This window comes from Pyrgilauda ruficollis, unplaced genomic scaffold (assembly GCF_017590135.1).
Source record: "Pyrgilauda ruficollis isolate IOZ18807 unplaced genomic scaffold, ASM1759013v1 scaffold3, whole genome shotgun sequence".
In the NCBI taxonomy this organism is placed as follows: Eukaryota; Metazoa; Chordata; class Aves; order Passeriformes; family Passeridae; genus Pyrgilauda; species Pyrgilauda ruficollis.
In genome coordinates this window covers 10,081,197-10,101,186 of record NW_024524377.1, presented here as the reverse complement: position 1 = coordinate 10,101,186, position 19,990 = coordinate 10,081,197, and the positions used below count along the sequence as shown (strand labels likewise).

Below are 19,990 nucleotides of genomic sequence, written 5' to 3'. Positions count from 1 at the left end.
CACTGCACAGGGTCTGTGTTGTGAGCATACTGCTGCATTCACGGGGTCCCTGTAGTCCTAATCCTCTGAAATATTTGAGTGGCACTTGGAACAGCTCTGCAGGGAAGATCGAGTACCTTGGCTATGGAGAGCTTTAGATGCAAACTGTCAATTTTTATGCTATTTCGGTGGGTTTTGCTTTGATTATGAATCAGGTAATAGTGTAAGGCTGACCTTGCAGTTTCGACACGGCTGTTGTTTGGGTGGAATAGAGAAGGAAGGATTTAAGTATTCCCTCCACTTACCATTATGATGAACTCAAGCTTGTCAGTATTTTTGCTAAAATAGAACTATTAATTTGCCATAACCATATAAAGATGTGGTATTTGTATTGACAGAAAGGAAAGTCTTATCTCTTGGCTATTAGTACATTGAGCCTTTATTGCTGTTGCATAGCACAGTGGACTTAGTGCTGGTGCCTATTACATATTCCTAAGTTTGTGATGCCAGAAAATTGTCTAATTTGAAAACTTTGTATTAAATAACACAACAGTTACAACAATGTTAGGATGTCTGATAAAAGAATACTCACAGGTTAAAACCAGTCACAATTATATGAAAAGTAGCTAAGGGTCACACTCTAGAAAGCAGCTTATCTACTACTGTGAAAGCCAGACTACTCTTGAATTATGACAAAACAGCATTCTCTACAATTTAAGAGCAGGCTGTGTTATTTCTAGAACACTTAAAGTCCCTGAATTATCTCGTTGTGTGGCCAATCTGTAGCTCTTGTTTCTTGGGTGTTTATGTCCAAGCAAGCTGAATTCCAGTTTACCATTTGTAGACTATGTGGACGATAGGCAAAACAACTTCGAGTTCGGGTGCTACCTGTTGTGTTTTTTCACGTTCCCTTGGTAGGGAAATGTTCTCTTCCTCTCTTGCCTCTCCAGTGACTGAGTTAAAATCAATCTCTGTGGTAATTGCTGAATTCACTATCCCAACAAATATATGTTTGTGCTGTACAGGGAGAACCTATGGAGAAGTAGGAATTGTCACGCCTCATTTCTGTACTAAGGAGTGTCCTGGATGAGGGAGCTGATGTATAACATAATAGAGAAGATTACCAGAGGAAAATATCTGTCTTCACTTACCAGTGTTTATCCCAGAATGAGCACTTAAAGATGATTAATTTGCATTGCTGTACTAAATGTATGTAGCAAACAGGTGTGAGTAAAAAACTGCATGGAAAAATACTGCTGCTCAGATGTTTGACAGTGCTGTCCTGAGGGCACTTCTTGATTGTTGGCATGTTTGTTCTTGTATGCATGAGTCAATGAGAACTTAGTTTGATTTGTTGCTTTTCAGAACATCAAGTCATGACAAGGGGAAAAAAATAGTTACTATCAGTGTACTCTAAGGGCAGTTGTCCAGACTGGTCATGGAATTGTCAGTCTCAGAATGCAGGGCACATAAACTGGATTGCTTGGAGCAAACTGCTTTCAGGAAGAGGGTTGTACTGGACAGTATCCAAAGGTCCCTTTCCAAGCTAAATAATCCTATGGCATGTTTGTAGGCTGATGATCCCTTAGTCTCTTGTTAATTTTGTTTAAGCCAGCCGGTTGTCCTGAAGCTTTTTCCAATATACTACTCAGTAACTTCTACTGTTGGCCTTGTGTTTCCGTACAGTTGCACTTGCTGATGTGGCAGTTGCAGTGTTTTTCTAAGAGTAATTGTGTCCAGGTAAATTTGAAACTCCTGGAAGGTCCATTGCTTCTGGAATAAAGTGTGCTGCTATAAATCAAGGCTGGTACAGCCACTTCCTGTAGCAGTGTTTTCTGAATGGTCTGCTGGTCTCCTTACAGCTCTCTGCCAGGATATGAACAGCTGGGGTCCTTTGTGGTGCTCCAAGGACACAAGAATGTCTATCCTGCCATCTACCATATACTCATCATGTGTCTGAAATACTAATATTTTGGTTTTTTTCTGTGTGGGAATCCTGACTGGTGACACATCTTTGTTTCATTTATTTCTGCTTTTATCTTCAATGTGCTGTCCTTAGAGATGCTGCTCTGTGCTAGTCAGCATGGCAGCTGCTGTTACAACTACTGTGTCCAACTACGCTTTAAAAAACCCAACCAACCAAAAAAGAGGCAGTATTATTTTTAAGGAGCCTCCAGTATTTAATTACTAGGCTCACATAACACACAAACAGAGGCTTGTTAGCTAGGGCTTGTTTATTGAAGCTTACTCCTTTATGGCTTAGCAACATCAGGAGGAGAATAGGAACTGAGATTTTTTTGCAGTAAAGCAGGAATGGGTTTTTTTCTAAGCAAATTAGATTTGCAGCATCAAAAGGCAGGAAGAGTGTAAAATAAATGGTAATACCATGTCATGAGACTTTCTGCTAGAAGCTTTTGCAACTTGTTCCTGCCAATTTACTGTGTATCTCTGCTGTTTTCTTAGCCTACGCAGGGAGAAGATCAAAAGCCAGATTTCTGCCTATGAGCAGATCTAAGGTATAGCTGTATCAACATTAAAGAAATATTTTAGAAAGGTGTAATGCCTTATGACAAGAACAATAAAAACCACTTAATTTCATATCTTTTGAGAGAGAGTGGGTTTTTCTTTAGAAACTCCTCTAGACACTAGTCTTGTAGGCTGGGTTTACAAATTAAGAGTAGCTTGTTAGAAACCTTTGGCACTTTTATTGGTCATACTGTTGTCACAAATAGAAGGCATTTGTTTTAATACCTTGTCCTACTCATACCTTAGGCATGGTTTGCATGCCAATGCATTGGAGTGGCCCATTCTTTAGGCTTTCAGGGCAGGGTTTTAATCTGGTCTTTCAGCACTTGTGAGACGCTTTACCTGCATGCTACCCTGATGTCACCAATGTTGTGGATGGGTGACTGTGCTCCTTCTCTCTGCAGATCTGATTGGTTGCCTGGCACTTCATCTGTGGCAAGCAGGACAATGGCTGCCAGCAAGAGCAAGAACCAGAGTTCCTTGGCCCTCCATAAAGTAATTATGGTTGGCAGTGGAGGTGTGGGTAAATCTGCCCTCACACTTCAGTTTATGTATGATGAGGTAAGTAACTTCAGTTCAGCTTCTCTAAAGCACAAATTCATATGGCTTGCTAGGCTTTTTTTTTTTTTTTTTTTGTGGGACAGGAGAAGTAAATGTGATGAGCAAAAGACCTGATGACCCAACTGGGCAGGAGCAGGATGTAGAAAGCTGGGAGATGTGTCCTCTGGGAACATCTCTGGCTCAAGGTGACAAAATTGATGCTTATTTGTGAAAGAACTGTCTTCAGAAGTCATACATAATGTATGGGTGCTTGTGTACAGAAGCTGTTACTACTTGGAGTTGAACTTTAATTTTGTAATTTAGGTCAGTTAAGGCTGAAGTCAGAAGTAAACACTCTAGCTCATTCTGAGCTGAGTGATGAAGTAGGCATGTTCATAGCATGAATTCTTCCATGCTGGTATACTGGAAGCTAGATTAGGCAGCCCACACTAGTTATGTGAAGGAATACATGATCCTGTAGTTCAAAAGTTAGTATTTATCTATAGTTTGTCCACACATACTATAGTAGTGTAAGTATCTGAACAGGTGATGTAGTCATTAATGAAAGCCAGCCAGCTTAATTGGGCTTAATTGTTGTGTTCTGAGGCTGAGAGGCTCTTTACCTCTCTACTTCTCTGCTGGATGCGTGCTGTTGAACTGGCAGTGGCTTTGTGGATCTGATCAATACTGAATGGACTAAAGTATGTGCCTGTGTAATTATGGAACAGGCTTTCATGTTCAGCAGCTGGATGCTCTCATCTACACCTGTTAAAAGTTCAGATACCTGTTCCTGAAGTACATTCAAATGCATTTTCTAAAAGTGGGAGATCCAGATAAGGCCAGCACATTGCTTAACTTATACTGCAAGTCTGTTCTTAAATTCTGCTGAAGCTGCTGACAGTGTTTTGTGTAGCAAAACCTGACTAGGCAAATTGGCTCTTTGATGTATTAAGGGCTTAAATAATTTGCTTTTAATAGTAACACTAAAAAAAAAAAGTGGTGGAACTTAGTGGCTGACTGAATTATGAGAAGGTTTTGGGGAATTTAAATGTCACTGAAGTGAAAGAAGGAAGATAGAATTACTGTCAAAGTCTCAGTATTTGTCTAAACACTGATCCCTTTCTTGTCAGTTTGTAGAAGACTATGAACCTACCAAGGCTGACAGCTACAGAAAGAAAGTAGTTCTGGATGGTGAAGAAGTTCAAATAGACATTCTGGACACAGCAGGACAGGAGGATTATGCAGCTATCAGAGACAACTATTTCCGCAGTGGGGAAGGGTTTCTTCTTGTCTTTTCAATAACAGAGCACGAATCCTTCACAGCAACAGCAGAGTTTCGGTGAGTAGTTTCTCTCCTAGGCAGGGGAAGTTATCCAGTTCCTGTGTTGCTCTGACAACTCTGCCTAAAAGCTACAGCTCTTTATTCTTTGTCTGTTATCATTTGATCAATGAAAGTGACACCTGACCATTTTGCTCTCAGTAACTGATAATCTAAACCACAGTATTCAGCCTCTGGCTTTAGTCATCTTCGTGCCTGCAACTTACGAGTACACTATGCCAGCAGCAACTTCAGGCAAGTAACAGATTCTTGGACTCTTAAAAAAGGCATATTCCAGCCAATTTTCAGTCTTCATGGATGTGAAGTTTAATTATCTTAGAACAGTACTTCTGGAATTAAGTCTGTCTTTTGGCCAGGTTTCAGACACAGTATTGCTTACTGCTAGAAGCAGGTGCTCTAAGGAAGGGAAGGATTAGCCTCCACTCTCAGGTATGGATTGGTGCCAAACAAGGGTTGGCAGCCAGGCATTGCTATTGTAGGCAGACGTATTCCTAGAAAGACGCAGGGTAGTAGTAAGCACTTCCATTTTTCTTCTTGGGATTAGCAGTTCTGATGTAAAAATTGGCACCAGATTGACCACAGAAACTGCTTGTGTAGTGTGGGGAGTAAGTAGAAAAGGATTTAAACCACCTCTCTGGTTTTAGAATCCATGTGGCCACATTCTTCAGGGCAAGGGTTCTAACTGTTCTTGATAATACCTATTGCCTCAGTAGGAGGTAAATCAGAGATTGCCTGGAATAGCTGTATAACTTGAAGGAAAACTTCCCAAAGCATAGGGAAATTTTAGGAGTTCTATGCTTGTCAGAATAAAAGCTCTTTATCAGTCTGCCTTATGTTCCCTTTGCTTCAGTGGTACGAGGTTAACAGATACTAACTGGTAATGGAAATGCTGTAGCTGAGGACACTTATTTCTAGGTTTTTCTTAAAGCTAAGGCAATCTTCCTTGCACTCCAGAACTTACTATCCTCTTTCAACAGTACTGGATGACCACAAAATCTTTCATGAGGTATAAAAATACTGATCCTTTGTCACGTAATACTTCTGTGACTTTGTTCTGCTTCAGAAAGCTGACAGTAATGGGACATACAAGCAGAGCTCAGTTTGCTCTAACTGCAGCTCTGAAAGGAGCCAACAGTTCAACTGTTACAGGACTGCAAAACTGAGTACTAGGACTCTTCCTAATGTAAGATGGAGGAAAAGGTCAGGTAACACTCAAAGAACACAAAGTAAATGAGACAAGTGGAAGCACTTCGTTTTGGCTTATACGCCTAAGTGAAATATAATGTTAAATCCAAAGTTAAAGGCTTTGAATGAAAGAGAGTAGGAGTATTTGTCTTGGCAGTTTGGTTTTTTTGCCAGACTTCTGTAACTAGGTAGTGGTGTGTTGGTTCAAGATTCCAGCACAGGAAAACAATGAAAAAGCAATGCTAGCCCTGAAGATGGGCAAGAAGGCCTAAGAGCTTTGTGATGCAGAATCTCCTACTTTTCAATGGTTCAGAAGTAAAACAAATAGTGAAATTAGTTAAATGGAATATTTAGGCTGACATGCAAGAACCAGCTCCTTGGTCCAGGAAGGAGTGTGGAATGGGTAGTATGAGTCACCAGCATCCCAAGCCAAACTGCAGAGTGGTATTATTTACTGCAGATCAAAAGATTCCGGAATCCTAACGTTACAAAAAAGTTGAATACTGAACAAATGATAGGCTTGTCTTCAAACCCTAGCTCTCCTGCTGATGCTATGCATTCAGTGTTTTCTTTCATCTGAAAATGTGTGAAGATGCAGTTAAATGCAACAGCAGATTGTCTGCTTCAGTGTTAATGCTATTTTAGAGTCTCATGTACTCTCCATACATTGTTATTTTGTAGATGGAAAATGCAGGCATCTGAAGTAGTGTGGTAACTCGGTGAGATGAGAGGGTGTAGCACTGTGCTCATGCCTTGTTTAGCTCTTCTTCATAACCATTTAAAAATAGTTTAGAGTGGTAGAGTTCTTCCAGCATCCTAGATGGACAGCAGCATGTGTCAGTCTGGTTTCAGCTTTGTGTTTTACCCCAGTAAAGAGCAGACTGAGACTGGTATGCAACATCACTCCATCTCCTTTCCTGGATGCCAGTACATCCTCAGAGCATGACAGGTTAATGCTGGCAGTTTGAATATCTTCCTGGAGTCTGTGAAGGGGGAAGGTTGCTAGCATTTTAGTTCAGAATTGTGTAGTAACTCTCCCCTTTGGGTAAAGTTTAGGTAGCCATTAGGAATGATCTCTGCCAGCTACTGTTGCCTTGGCAAAGACTTCATGTTGCCCAGACCTATATAGAGACTGTGAATTAAAGATGGTGACTGAATGCCAAGGTGGAACTTGGCAAACATGGCACTTGTACTCTTTTCCTCATTCAAATGTGAACTCCTGCTGCCAGTTGCTCTTCTGCCATAGTCATCTTCTTTCCTAGAGCCTGATTACTCAGTAACTAAATGGTAGAACTGCCTTCCTGGAAGTGTGAGGCTTTCAGTAGTGTAAAGCCCATAGCATTACTATGCTAATCTTGGAATAATTTTAAAGTGTGTGTCCAACTGTTGGGAAATAACCAGTTGTAAGCACTGATAATGTGCAGACCACTTGATCCACTCCACATAAGCGTGAGAGTTTTGTTGCTACTACTGACAAGATATTTTTATTTTGAATACCTCATGCATTAGGGAACAGATCCTGCGTGTGAAGGCTGAAGAGGACAAAATCCCTTTACTGGTAGTGGGAAACAAATCTGACCTGGAGGAGCGCAGACAAGTGCCTGTAGAAGAGGCTCGAAGTAAGGCAGAAGAATGGGGGGTGCAGTACGTAGAAACCTCAGCCAAAACTCGAGCGAATGTAGATAAGGTAAGAGAAATGACATCTGCTCAATTAGATCATCACTACTTGTTTAGTAGCTGACTCTTGCTGGGACAAAAGCAAGTCCACAGTTTGGTTTCTGAAAGCCTAGTTTATTTAAAACAAAAAACAATGCACTTACTGGAAGGTGTGCACTTAAGCACATACCTAGCTTAAGGTAACCTGAGATCTGGAACAAGTTAATGCTATTGTCTTGTTTTAACTGTTTGGACCTGAACCAATAGTTTTTCAGTAGTACTTTGGGTAATTGGTTCTAAGGATTCCCTAAGTATGTTATTTTGCTTGTAGGGTGTGTCCTTATAACACCAATCAATAACAAGCTATGGACAATTAGAAATTGTTCCTCCTTCCCTGTGAAGCTACATGTAGTGTGGTTAATCTTAAGCATTTTATTCTTGTTTTCTGCCAAGACTACTTTGAATTGTGAGAAGAACTTGTTGCTGTGTCCCTGTCCTGTTGTGACTTGTCCTTGGTGGTATAGGACAGTTATTCTCATGTTATTCTGCTGATGGTTTCTTGTATAAACAGTGGTGGTGGAATATTCTGGAAGAGGAATGAATTATGACTGTAGAATGTTTGTCCTGTATAGAGGACAAATAAATTTCAGTCATACCCTTAATTTTGTTTGTAGTGAGGAATTCTTGAAGAAAAGGGTGCCTTTTTACTTCACCAATTCATGGAAGATGACATGAAATTACTGTTTGCACCCTAAGGGCTCCAAATGTGTCTTACTAATATGCATCTGTTTAAAGATTACAAATTTTAAGCAGTTTTCTCTTTGGATAAAGAACACTTGCAGCTAGCTGTACTCTTCTAGACTGCTTCCTGTTCTTCTATACTAGTTCACTAGTGGAAATGCTGGTGGTGCACAAGTTACTGGCAGGAACTCCTTCTCTCATTAAAACTACAGTATATGAAACTCCTGAATTGAGACCTCATGATTTCAGTTTGGTGAAGTCACCGTCAGTTGCATAAACTGGGTGATGTAGTGAAACATGAATATTTAGACTTGCTTTTTCCTATAAGCATCTCATATTACTAATGAATGGCTAGCCTATTTTATATGTAGACTAGTTTTTCTGATCAGTTGGGATTAACAGCAGTGGAGCTGTGTGTCTGGGGTGTACTAGCATGGTGATCTAGATTTGCTGTTACAGGGCTTCACTGGCTAGCTCATGTGGCATACTGGTTATCCTCTGTATTAGCACTGTTAGGTGTATTGTACAACAAGATATTTCTCTTTGTGGTGATTGTGTGTTAGTACTGTAGCAGAATAAAAAAAACCAAAAACCTTTAGAGGGTTTTGAATTTCAAACTAATCTACTTTTGATCAGTAGCATGGTCTTGTTTCCAAGTATCAAAGGCTTGGGAGTTCCCTGTTTGGAAAAAACTGCACTTTAGCTCTACAGAGCGATGCTAAACTCTTGTTCTGTAATCATAAAAATAATTTCAAATAATAAAATAAAATTATTTTAAAATAATCCTAAATATAAATACCCAATGACTGTACAGCAAAACGGCTCTTGCATCTTAAGTGGTATGTACCTAGACATCAGGAACAATCAGGGGTGAAATTGCCTAAGTTTTGGATAAAAAAAATGAGAGACATGAAAGGAAGCATGACTTTCTCTGAATTTTTCTTAGAACATTATTTTGAGAATTTTTTGTGCCCTGTCACTTGAATGCTGCACCTTTGTAGTTATAGACCAAGCAGAATAGTAACTGCATGGAAAAGGCTGGAGTAACTGCTTTCCATAGTTAACAGCACTGGAGATGTTGGCTAGGCACAGACAAATGTTCTCATGAGCTCTGAATGCTGCTTTTGTTCAAGAATGGTTTTTAATAAAAAATCTCTTAAAACAGGGCTGTTGAATTTTTTGATAGCCAGGTAAGATTGTGCAGCTTTTTGTCACTGCTTAACACACTACGTGATTCTGATGTTGAGTTTGTCACAGGAATCTTTGCCTAGCATTACTTCTACTGTATTGAGTACAGTGTGGTTCTACATCTTTATTTGCTGCTGCTGAATACAGTAGTTTTTATCTGCTTTCTGGTGGCTGATGTTGTTTAATCTTTCTTTATTTTTCCCTTCTAGGTGTTCTTTGATTTAATGAGAGAAATAAGAGCAAAGAAAATGTCAGAAAACAAAGACAAGAATGGCAAGAAAAGTGGCAAGAACAAGAAAAGCTTTAAAGAAAGATGTTGCTTACTGTGATGCTTTGGAACTGTAAATATCCATCTACAGGTGGCATGGATAAAATACCACTAAGGATATAGGGCTGGATTCATGAAAGGAAGTCTGTATTGACTCCCTTATCTTTTGCTTTGCATATCACACCTCCAAAATGTGAAAACAACTTTGCAACCATTTCCAGTATCCAACAAAACCTTTGCCTCCTTAAACTGAAATGGGCTCCATCTTCCAACTTTCAAAACTAGAAATAGTTTCAGAACTACAATCCTTCTGCTTGGTTAGACAATGTACTTTTGTATTAACTTCCTTCTAATGTTTCTGTGTGTTTCTCTTGAACCTCTATTGGCCTTAACCAGCACAGCTGTTCAGGTTCAAACACTTTTTCCTGCTGTTGCTGCCCTCCTTGATGGTGCAAACTGCAGAGAGGCTAGATGACACCTAGTAAAGGGTTTGAGTCTCCATCTTCTCTTAGTTGTCACTGATATTTCTTACACTGAAATCTGCTGACTTCCTCCCCACGCTCCATGTAAGAAATAGCAACCGACAGCTGAGAGTCAACTCAAAACAAACTTTCTTCTGTGTTCTGTTTAGTCAATACAGCATTCATGAATCAAGCCTAAGGACTCAATTCATACTTATTTAGGAAATGAAAAAATTGATATTTAAATACAGGCTAGATGCATTCCCTGCTGGGGTCTGTCTTCTCATCCTTAAATTAGTGATATGGGGTGAGAAAATGACTGTAAGCCTTTCTTCAAAAGGAATAGTATTATCACCATCTCCCTGAAATGCTCTCCTGAGTTTCTTCCATGTATTGTCTTGACTCAATTACACTCTACATCTATCATCCTTCCCTTCCCTTGTACTGGAATAGTGGAAATAGGTGTTGATTTAATCAGTTATGTTTATATTGGAACACTTGTGATGATAGTGTTGGAAAGTGAGAACATCTGCATCTGTCTCCTGTCTTGCTGAAGATGAAAATGCTGAATAAGTGTGGGTCCCATCACACAATCATGACCTGGAATAGGTGAGGCATATATGTTACCTCTCAATGATTAGCTGGCTAGTGAGCTGTATGGTGTCAAAAAGCAAATGAAGTTAAGCAGTTGCCACATCTATTACTCACTGTTAATTTTATATGTACTGTTTCTGATGCACAGCAACCTAGTACATGATGAGTTTTGCTGTCACTTACGCAATGGTGGTCATGTCAGTTCAACAAAACCAGTCTAGAAGTGGAAAAGTCAGTACTTAGCAGGTTCTGTTGTCAGCTGAATAAAATGAACTTTCTGATGCAGTTTAAATGAAGTGCAGTTGCCAAAAATCACTTCTGTCACTGTGGAAAAGAACTCTCTTCTGGTTGTGGAGTTACTGAATGAATTATGGCTATCTTCTGCCTAAGGAGTGGAGAAACTTGAAGAGTAACTGTATCTTGCTCCTAACTGGATGCTTAAAACAGTTGCTTGGTGAAACTAATTTAAGTGATTGTTCAATGAAGCTCACTGCAGCACTAAATTAACTAATGGTGTTTCTTCCTGAAATGGAGTAGTGAATACTGTTCAGTACTTAGTATTGTCATTTGAGGTTGAAAAATATTTTTTCACGTGTACTAGATTGCTTGTGTGCATTCCCTCTCTGAACATTGAAAAAAGTAAGATGTGATCTATATCAGAACCTCTGTTGACCTGAGGTTTTACAGGGACTTATCACAAACTCATTGTCTTCCATAACTAGTTCATCTTGTCAGGCAACTCATTGAATTGGGGAAACTGTACTAAATAAAAGGTGCTGTAATCTTCATTCTTGTCAAATTAAATTCCTTCTTTGTTACTCTTATCTTGTATGGGCAGAAAGAAAGGTTAACCAGCTCTGGAAGTTATTCTCTGTGAACAGTATAATTAATTGTGAAGTTGGCTTTGTAATGCCCAATAGTGTTTTGAAGCGGAAGCTGGAAACCTGCTGGCTTACAGAACTTGTCACTTGAGCTGTGTCACCTGTATCTAAAGCCTAAGCACTGAATAGGACACTGGGAGCTGTAACACATCTAACAAAGTTTCCTATTGAACTTCCATGGATAAAAGTCCCTTTCTGACTGTATATTGTCCATACAGCAAATGAATGTCCTCTTCTGGAGGAAGGCAACTCAGGTTTGGTTTTAGTTGAGACTTAAAGGTTAAGTCCTTAATTAACCTAAAGAGTAAACAACAGTTGAGTTCACATTACAAGCTTATCAAGGTCAAGCCCCTCTGAGGCGGGCTGTAAAATGTGTATAACAAAATTGAATAAACTGTCCTTGCTGTATGAATAATGAATTCAGCAAAGCTCACAATGAGCAGCTCAGCAACGTTGGCTCAAGAGACTTGCATGCCTTGACCTTTGATCTCTATAGTCTTAAAGCACCTGACAGTATTTGACAGGACAGATCAATTTCTTCTCAGAACAGTGAGTCTCTCACTGGTGTTCTTACAGTCCATGTGCTGTTTTCACTCAGGTTATTTTTTTTCTCCAGCTGATAAAGCTATGCCAATGAGGTGGACTTACTTGGAAGAAGGTGCTTGCTGTTTCATGGCTTCCTGCTGCATTTCTTCAGTGTTCTGTTCTTGTCACCTGCTCCAGAAAGACTAGGCCTGGAGACTAAATAAAGCAGCTTTTCAGTTTTCCTCTTTTGCACTTGCGACAAACTCAGTTTAACTTGCCAGTTACAGCTGAAAACACAATAAACAAAGCAGCTACATTGCCTACTTTGGAACAGTGGGCAGCAAGCTTTGACTTGTACCAGAAAGGCAATAAAACTGGTCCCCTGGACTGAAATCCCGTTGTCTCCACCTTATGGTGGAAGTGCCTGAACATATGCCCTTGTGAATAGAGGCAATATGATTTGGGGGTTCTTGAATGGCTTTCAGGTGTGCTTCACTGGACATCAATGGATATCACCATCAGGTGGGTTGAGTGGAGAGAATATAACATGGCACAGCATCCTGTAAGCAGTGTGAATGGAGCTTGGAGTAAGTGGGGGTCAGGTACATCAAATAAGGGATGACTTTGGCAGCAGGGGGTTCGTGGCTGCCTGCTGGTCCTGCTGTGTAGCTGAGGAGACTGAAGGCTGGATTGAAGCTGACGTATTCTATCAGCCTTTGCACGTTGGGTAATTAAAAACCACTGCTTCTCTTTGTTGGTATAATATGCTCTTAAATCATTCTGGAGCATGGCTGTAGGCAGGTAACTGGATATTTGCAGCTGGAGGTCATGCAAGACTTGACTATGCACTTGCACTTAAGCATTCTAGTATTATTCTTGCGCAATGGCTTAACATGAAGTCAGGGAACTGTTTACTGCTATGTGCAATCTTCCATATGTGGCTTAGCTTTGAGTACTCCAGTTTTCCTTCTGGTTTGAGCAGAACAAACAATCCGCTGTTATAACAAGGGCTAAGTCATTATATGAAAAAAAAAAAAAGCAGGACTCCAGGACTGCAAAGGCAGACTTGACTCTTGTAGAGGAGCATGTCTCCAGGTGGGAGTACAGATGTAGCATGAAGTGTGTTTTCAATGACTTGTGCCATATGTGTTCTTATACAGACTGATACACCTCTGCTGCAATTTCTAGGGGAACACTTGGCTTGATGAGGAGAAAGATGTATGCATATATTTACTGGGCATTAAACTTCAGTACGATGTTGATAACCATCTGAAGTTCCAGTTGAGTCCTATCTGGCTTAAGTATAATGCTCAAGAATACTTCAGGTCCAAGGTACAAAACTACCATCTGGAATGCAGTAAGAGGCATGTAAGGGGGATATGCATCTAACTAAATGCTCACCCAGATCTGTTTTTAAAGCTTTTCAAAGCATTAACCCAGTTCTTAGGCCTGACAGGTCTATCAATTCTTGCTCAGAAAGAGGATACTGTTATCAGTTCAGTTCTGTTATGTAGACAGAAGCTTTCCTTAATTGCTATAAGCATATGTTGCAGTGTTCACCTCCTGTTGACTTTATAGTTGGGAGAAGGAGGGAAGAGGAACAAATAAAAAAGCTATGATTTTCCCGTAATCTCCACACTTCATGGAAATGGCAGGTGTTCCTCTTGGGAGGGGAAGGTGTTATCTCTAACACCAAGTGAGAAGTTTAGTGTAGAGGAAGTGATTGTGATTGCAAGACTTAATGAAACTGCCTCTAAACTATGTATGCTATACTATACAATGTAAATTCTTATTTTTTTCCTTACATAGCTTCAGAGCTTTGTCTCTAACTTGCACAAACATTTTTAATGTCTGTAAAACTGGTCACTTTTCATTATCATGCTAATACAACTGATTTGTATTACTATTGATAATAAAAAGAAAAAATGAGCTTCATATTTGTTTGTTATTAATTTTTACAGCATTCTAAAAGCCTACCTAATCCCCAAATTCTTGAATGAGCCAGCCACTGCTTTTCAGTGTTGGAAACTAACCTTTCTATCAAATATGTAACAAGATTATATTGCAGACTATGGGAGGGGAGGAAGAGGTGACTGAGACACTCATCATTGGCTTTCTGGAAATGGTATGCATGTTTTTCAGGACTGAATTGACATAGTAGTTTGGTTCATTCACAGCTGATTTTCCAGAACTTAATTGGATAGACATATAGCTTGTATATGAATGACAGAGTTGCTTTGTCTTTTCTTCAGACAATCTTGTGCCTTTGAATAACAGAATAAGCAACACTGTGTGGAAAAAGTAGTCCTTAGTCTTTTGAGTATGCCAGACTCCATTCTCTGTGTAGGTTTGTGGTGAATGAACTGCAGGAGAGAAGCTGAGATGCTTCTGAGGCAGGATGGGATGGCTCAGGACAGACTCATTGCTCTCTAATGCCACTTAATTTGGAGTGGCAGAACAATGGGTTTCAAAGTAAACTTTCAGGCAGTTTCTGTCACCGCTGCTGTATAAGTTGGAAGTGGAACATTCTCTAGCTGATGACTTCTGGCCAAGGACTACAGCAATTTACATAATCTTGTTTACATGGTGCTTGCCTGGTGTTTGCCCTGTGTTTCTGATTGCCACGGTGCTCTCCTTCTCTGTGAAGTAACTTTTAAAATACTCTGTGGCAGAGAAAGGGTAGCATGAAAGTGTCGTGTAGGAGGCAGGAGAGGGTTCTGAGCACACTTGTGTTACACTGCTATACCCAAACCCAGATTGGCACCTTTTTCTTCAGATAGTCTGCAGAGGCTTGTGAGGAGCAGGCTTGCCTTTGGTTGCAGCAGGATAAAACAGGAGGGTGATGACTCGTACATAGCTTGGCTCCTGCCTTTTTCTGTTTGCCTGTATTCTGCCCCAACCAGAACATTTTAGTGTGGTTCTGTGAGCTAAGTGCTGACATTCCTGGGATGGTACAGGCACCTCTTCCTGAGAACTGCTGGCTCCATCTTGTGGATTTAGGAGTTAGAAGCTCTGCTGTGGAGAGGGGCTGTTCTTCATGCTCAGACGAGCAGACAAGTTGCTGCTATTTATCTGCCACCTGAATTACATGTAGAAATCCACACTAGCTAGATTCTTCTGGTCTTGTTGCTTGGCTGTATTATTCTCTCATGTGGTATGAGACTTTGTTCTAAAATTAAATTTTCCTTTTGCATGCAAATGCTAATGTTAAATCTTGCCTAAACATTCTTCCGTGCAGCAGAACACCCAATTTCTCATGAGGATGGCGGATTTACGTTTTTTCTGGCATTAAACCAGTTTGCCTTGCAAGTGTAAGTTTGTTCTGCTTGCTGAGCACTGATTTGCATGCCTGAAAGAATACTTATTGTTCCCTGAGACTGTGCAGTACTTCACTAAATGTTTTGTTTCTATGGGTGACTAAAGATGCTGGGCTTTCTTTGAAATATAAAGCCTTAATTTGGGGGTGGGGCAGAGAATATTCTATGGTTTTTTTTTCCCTGGCCCATGGTCTTTCCTCCCACAAACTACTCAGTGTCTGTTATGGGAATAGGATCTACTAGGGATATAGCAGCAAATGGCCCCTTAAGCATTGTAACTCCAAGGGAGTTGGAACTAAAAAGTTGGGGTGAGACTGGGATCACATGCTCTGTACTTGCCTTCCTGATAGAGTTGATTAATCTCCAGAGTTTACAGTAAGTTCCCTTCAATGAGCTTTGTTACTTGGCTTTGAGGCAGAATCATGTTTTTGATATAATCACAGTTTATGGAGTTTGTTTTTAAAGCCTAGCGTTTGGAGTATCGGAGGCTTTATGCATGTTAGCTTCATAGGCCAAATACCAGAATTCAAGGACAAACTTGTGCACACATGTAGCATTGAGAGACAAGGAAAGTTACTCCCTACTGTTTAATAATGCTGTGTTTTTGTTCTAGAAAGGAAAACACATACAACAAACTGAACCTGCTGTTTGGATGAGTGTTTCAACCTGTGGTCTGTACGAGTGCTCTGTAACATGATTACTCTCCCACAAAACGATGGCATTACAATTCTATACTTGTAAACAAGGAAAACAACTGTGGACTGTGGGGAGGAGTAATTATCTGAAAAAATAGCCAAATTCTTCCTTGCTTCTAAATGAAAACCATCATGGTACCATTGCCCAAGATACCCTGCAGTTTTACTCCTAGAAGTTTGGCTCTTCAGTTTTAAAAAGGCTGCTGAGAACCAGAGAGACATGGTCCTGGTGAGACACAGACCTCCCTGACAGAAGTGTCCTTTCCCAGAATGACAGGCTTCAGAAATCAGATATTAAAACTGTTTCTTGCTTGGAAGTTGGTGCTATGAAAACCCAAATCTATTTGGTTGCTGAAAAAATGCCTGCAGGAGGGACTAGGTGTTTAGTTTTAATTTTCTAGTTTGTGCCCTGGGCATTGGTGTGGAAGAGCCTCTTTCACTCGGGGGTCTCTGCTTTCATTTCTCTATAGCCTGCTTGAGGGGTCCAAAGGGTTTCCTAGGTCTGCTTGGGTTCAGGCAGCTTCATAAAATATAAGCCCTTCTTTTCCTTTCACTCCTGGTGATTGCACCCCAATTAGGTGCTGAGCAGTGCCACTGTGTGACAGGTACTTGCATCCCCAGCTGTGGTTGGCTGCCTCATTCCAGCTCTGAAGACTGTAGGACAACAGAATGAATCGCTCTATGGGAAGAACAACTACTCACAGAGAAGGATTATGAGCACTAGGAGAGCTGGATGCTTCAGACTTTGCTAATGAAAGCTGCTTCCTACCTGAAGAGCAGCAGCAGAATATGTGATTCACCTACCTCTCCAGTCAGGTTAGAACTTTCTAATGTGGTACCTTGAGTAAATCTGCTTGAATGATGACAGCAGTGCACTAAACACTTGTGGAGCAGAGGGAAAGACTGTGCCTTCTTGAATTGTTTTGATTTGCCTTTTTTCCCCCCTTTTCCCTCCTTGAACAGTACAGAGGGAGGAGGGCAGGCAGAGCTTCTCCTGCGTGGGAATAAAGGCCACATTTGCAGCTTTGCCTCAGGAGCTTGAAAAACCGTAAGTCAGGCCTCCAAAACTGCATTTGGTTTAGAAATAATGAGATGCTTTAGAAAATGAACTTGGAGTTCTCTTTCACAGTCTTTTTGTTTCCAAGCATTTTGAGTACCCTTGCTTCATGTTTGCAAGCTTGCTTGCTTCAACAATGATGGCAGAAGTACTTTTTTCAATGAAAACAAAGATGTTCTTATGCTTGCTGATTCCAGCACCTGGGGCATAAATTTTAAAATATTGTGGCATTTGGAGAGAACTGGAGGCAGGACACGCAAACCACTCAACTTTAAGCCCCATTTCTGCTGGGTCACCATCCTTTCCAGTAGGAATCTGAAGGATTGCAAAAGCCAGAACATAAGGATCCCCTGTTGGTGGTCCCAGTGTCTGTCTTGGCAGCTTGCCAGGAGCCCAAGGGATGCACTTAATTTTCTTTATTCATTAGCATATTTTTAATCAAATCCATCAAACCACAATGTTTCCACATGTCTCTCCCATGGCAGATGAACAAAAATAGGTCAGTGCCCAAATGTACCTTTAACACACTGCAGTTCACTCCCCTCCTATAGTTGCAGCTGGAGGACAGCAAATGACTTGTACTCTGCACCTGGTGAAAACTTGTGATGAAAACTTTGCTTCTGTCCTGAAAGAGGTGAGCACATGGAGTTTGTCCATGACACAAACTGCTTTCCATCCGCTGCCCAGTCAGAGGGCAGAAAGAGCTGTGTCTGAATCCTCTCCAACTTGCAACTAAGTTTACAGCCATTTGTTTAATAGTGAATAATCAAGCAGGTGCAATGTCCAGGGCTGAATTCCCTGGCCTTAATGAAGTTCCAAGACTGCTTACACCTAGTTTAATAACAGGCTTTTACATTCTTGTCACCTGTAACCTACCTTCATATACCTCATGCTGCCAACCCATCTCTAGCCAGGCAAGGAAAATGTTGCAGTGTTGAGATCATGTTCACACTTGCAGCTGAGACGTGTCTTGCCTTGTTTCTTATCTCTGAATTGTTCATAACAAGAGCTAAGTAAAAATTACTCTTCATGTTTTTTACATGAGCTTTCAAAGTTGGTTCTGGGTGGGGTGAATATTGCATCAACACCAAGTTAAAACTTATCTTTTGTTCTTCTTTTTTGGAAAGAAATGGGGATATAGATTCCAGGGAAACAGTCTTCCCTATGAGACATAAATCGGGTAAAGTCAGAGGTATTAAATAGGTTTGGAGTTTTTGAAATACAAGTGTATGACAAAGGGATGTGTGCTTTACTTTGTTTTCTTTCTCTTTTCCTAAGAAGCCTTTCCCAGGACTTCAAATTTAAAAAGTTGATGAACACATATCCTAAATGCAGAAATTGGCATGGACTTGTAGCCTATTCCTAGCTGCAGAAAAGCTAGGGAAGTGAAAGGTGAAAAGCTCTGCAGCCCCACCTCTCCTGGTAACCCCTTCCTGCTGACAGCACCATCACCCCAGACAGGCTGCAGCAAGTGACGCATGCACAGAGGAAACTCTGCTGCTGGCAGAGTCTCTCTTTCAGTCATCACAGGCTCCTTTGCGGTTCCTCTTGTTTTGGGAAATAACCAAGGGGTGAGGGTAGGAAAGGTGTCTTAGCAAGACTGTTAATTTTGTCTTCCCAGTTAAAGGATTTGGGCACTTCCTGCTGGGAAGGCCTTTTGCATGTATTTGTGTCAGAAGGCCGAAAACAGAGTATAACCTCTAAAGGCTGAAAGTCCATAGTGAGAAGATGAAGTTTTCTCTGATGTGCACCAGGTGGTCCCAGCTAAACAACAAAGCTCCACCAGTTGTGGGGCTGGGGAGCTGTTTACTCCTGCCGTGTTGCATGCCTGTAATCGTTCACAGCAGCAGTCCCATGTTACGGGCAAATACTCTACCAATTTATTGTTCTATTCATTTGGCTCTTCCACTTCTGCTCTAAGTACTGTCTTCCTTGACAGCTACCAACCACTTGGTTACTTTCAAGTCTTAATACAGACAGTTAATGGTTTGCCTTGTCTAAATGACTTACCCCTGTATTCTTTTATTGTCCTTTAACCATTACTGTTAAACAAGCTCAGCCTTGCTACCTAGACAGAAAATAAGTTCCAGCAGGACTAATTTTCCTACAGGATTAATCCTGCAAGTTCATGACTTGTCACTTTGAGAGGGAAGAGAGTCACTTGGCACATTTACCTCACGATCTCTCTGCTCTCCTGTAGTTTTGTGGGCAGACCTGGGTCTGCACAGAATTTATTGTGCAGGGCTTGGACTCTGGGGGAGCTGCCTCTGCTTTTGCTTTGTGGAGTGCTAGCATGGCAACAACAGCGATGTTTTAGTTTGGGGGAAGCAGGCTTAGAAAAGGACTTGGGCATCACTGGGGAGTGTTGCAATGCCAGTTCTTGGCAGCCGCTGCAAATCTTTGCCTTTTGAAGTGATGCTTCCTGAGCCATGCTCTACCTCAAAATGGCAGCCACCAAAACCAAGAGGCTGCTCCTCTGCCTGAGCAAGCCATAGGCAACACAGCCTCTTAAATTTACCTTGCTTGGGGGCTGAGGATCCCTTGGGCTTCACAATTTAGGCTCTCTCTTGGCTTTTTTCCAGGAACACAGCGTGGGTCCGTTCATGCAAGGGAAAGGCAGGGTGGTTGGCAGCACAGCAGTGTTTTGTATACACTGTGCTCGGCACTCAAAAGGCTAGTGCTGAACATGGGGAATTTCACATGGCTCAATTCCCTTCTGCCCCGGGGAATGTGTATGCCTCCTCTCCCAGCAGAGTGCGCTTACCAGGGTATGCTTGGTGCCACGGAGGGGACTGCCTCCATCCTCTTAAAGCTGGTCTCATGTGAATTAGCTAGTTCCAAATGTTTTGGCTAGCAGGGTGAGAAGAAGGGAGGCATGGGCTTGTGGCTCCTGAACTGTCTGTTTACAGAGTTGTGGGTTCCTGCTCCCTTTGGTCATGCACTGACTCAATGGAGGCTTGGAGAGTGCTTCTGTCCCAGCACCACCCCATGGCCTTCTCCTTCTGAGAACACCTGAGCTGCCTCTCATGCTCCCTGGG

The 19,990-nt window shown here is 41.2% G+C and overlaps 1 protein-coding gene across 5 annotated transcripts in view; it reads left to right on the top strand.

Moving 5' to 3' along the window:
* RALB (RAS like proto-oncogene B) overlaps positions 1-11,265 on the top strand; it is a 44,121-nt gene extending 32,856 nt beyond the window's left edge. For 4 of the 5 annotated variants that reach the window (XM_041473050.1, XM_041473051.1, XM_041473047.1 and 1 more), the window contains 4 exons: positions 2,910-3,066; positions 4,176-4,384; positions 7,079-7,256; positions 9,364-11,265. In XM_041473050.1, coding sequence (XP_041328984.1) covers positions 2,953-3,066; positions 4,176-4,384; positions 7,079-7,256; positions 9,364-9,483 — 621 coding nt within the window. In that variant the 5' untranslated portion in view covers positions 2,910-2,952 and the 3' untranslated portion in view covers positions 9,484-11,265. Of the gene's footprint in view, positions 1-1,004; positions 1,189-2,909; positions 3,067-4,175; positions 4,385-7,078; positions 7,257-9,363 lie in introns of all 5 variants that reach the window. The other variant, XM_041473048.1, reaches the window with a different exon arrangement.
* Positions 11,266-19,990: the final 8,725 nt, after the last annotated feature.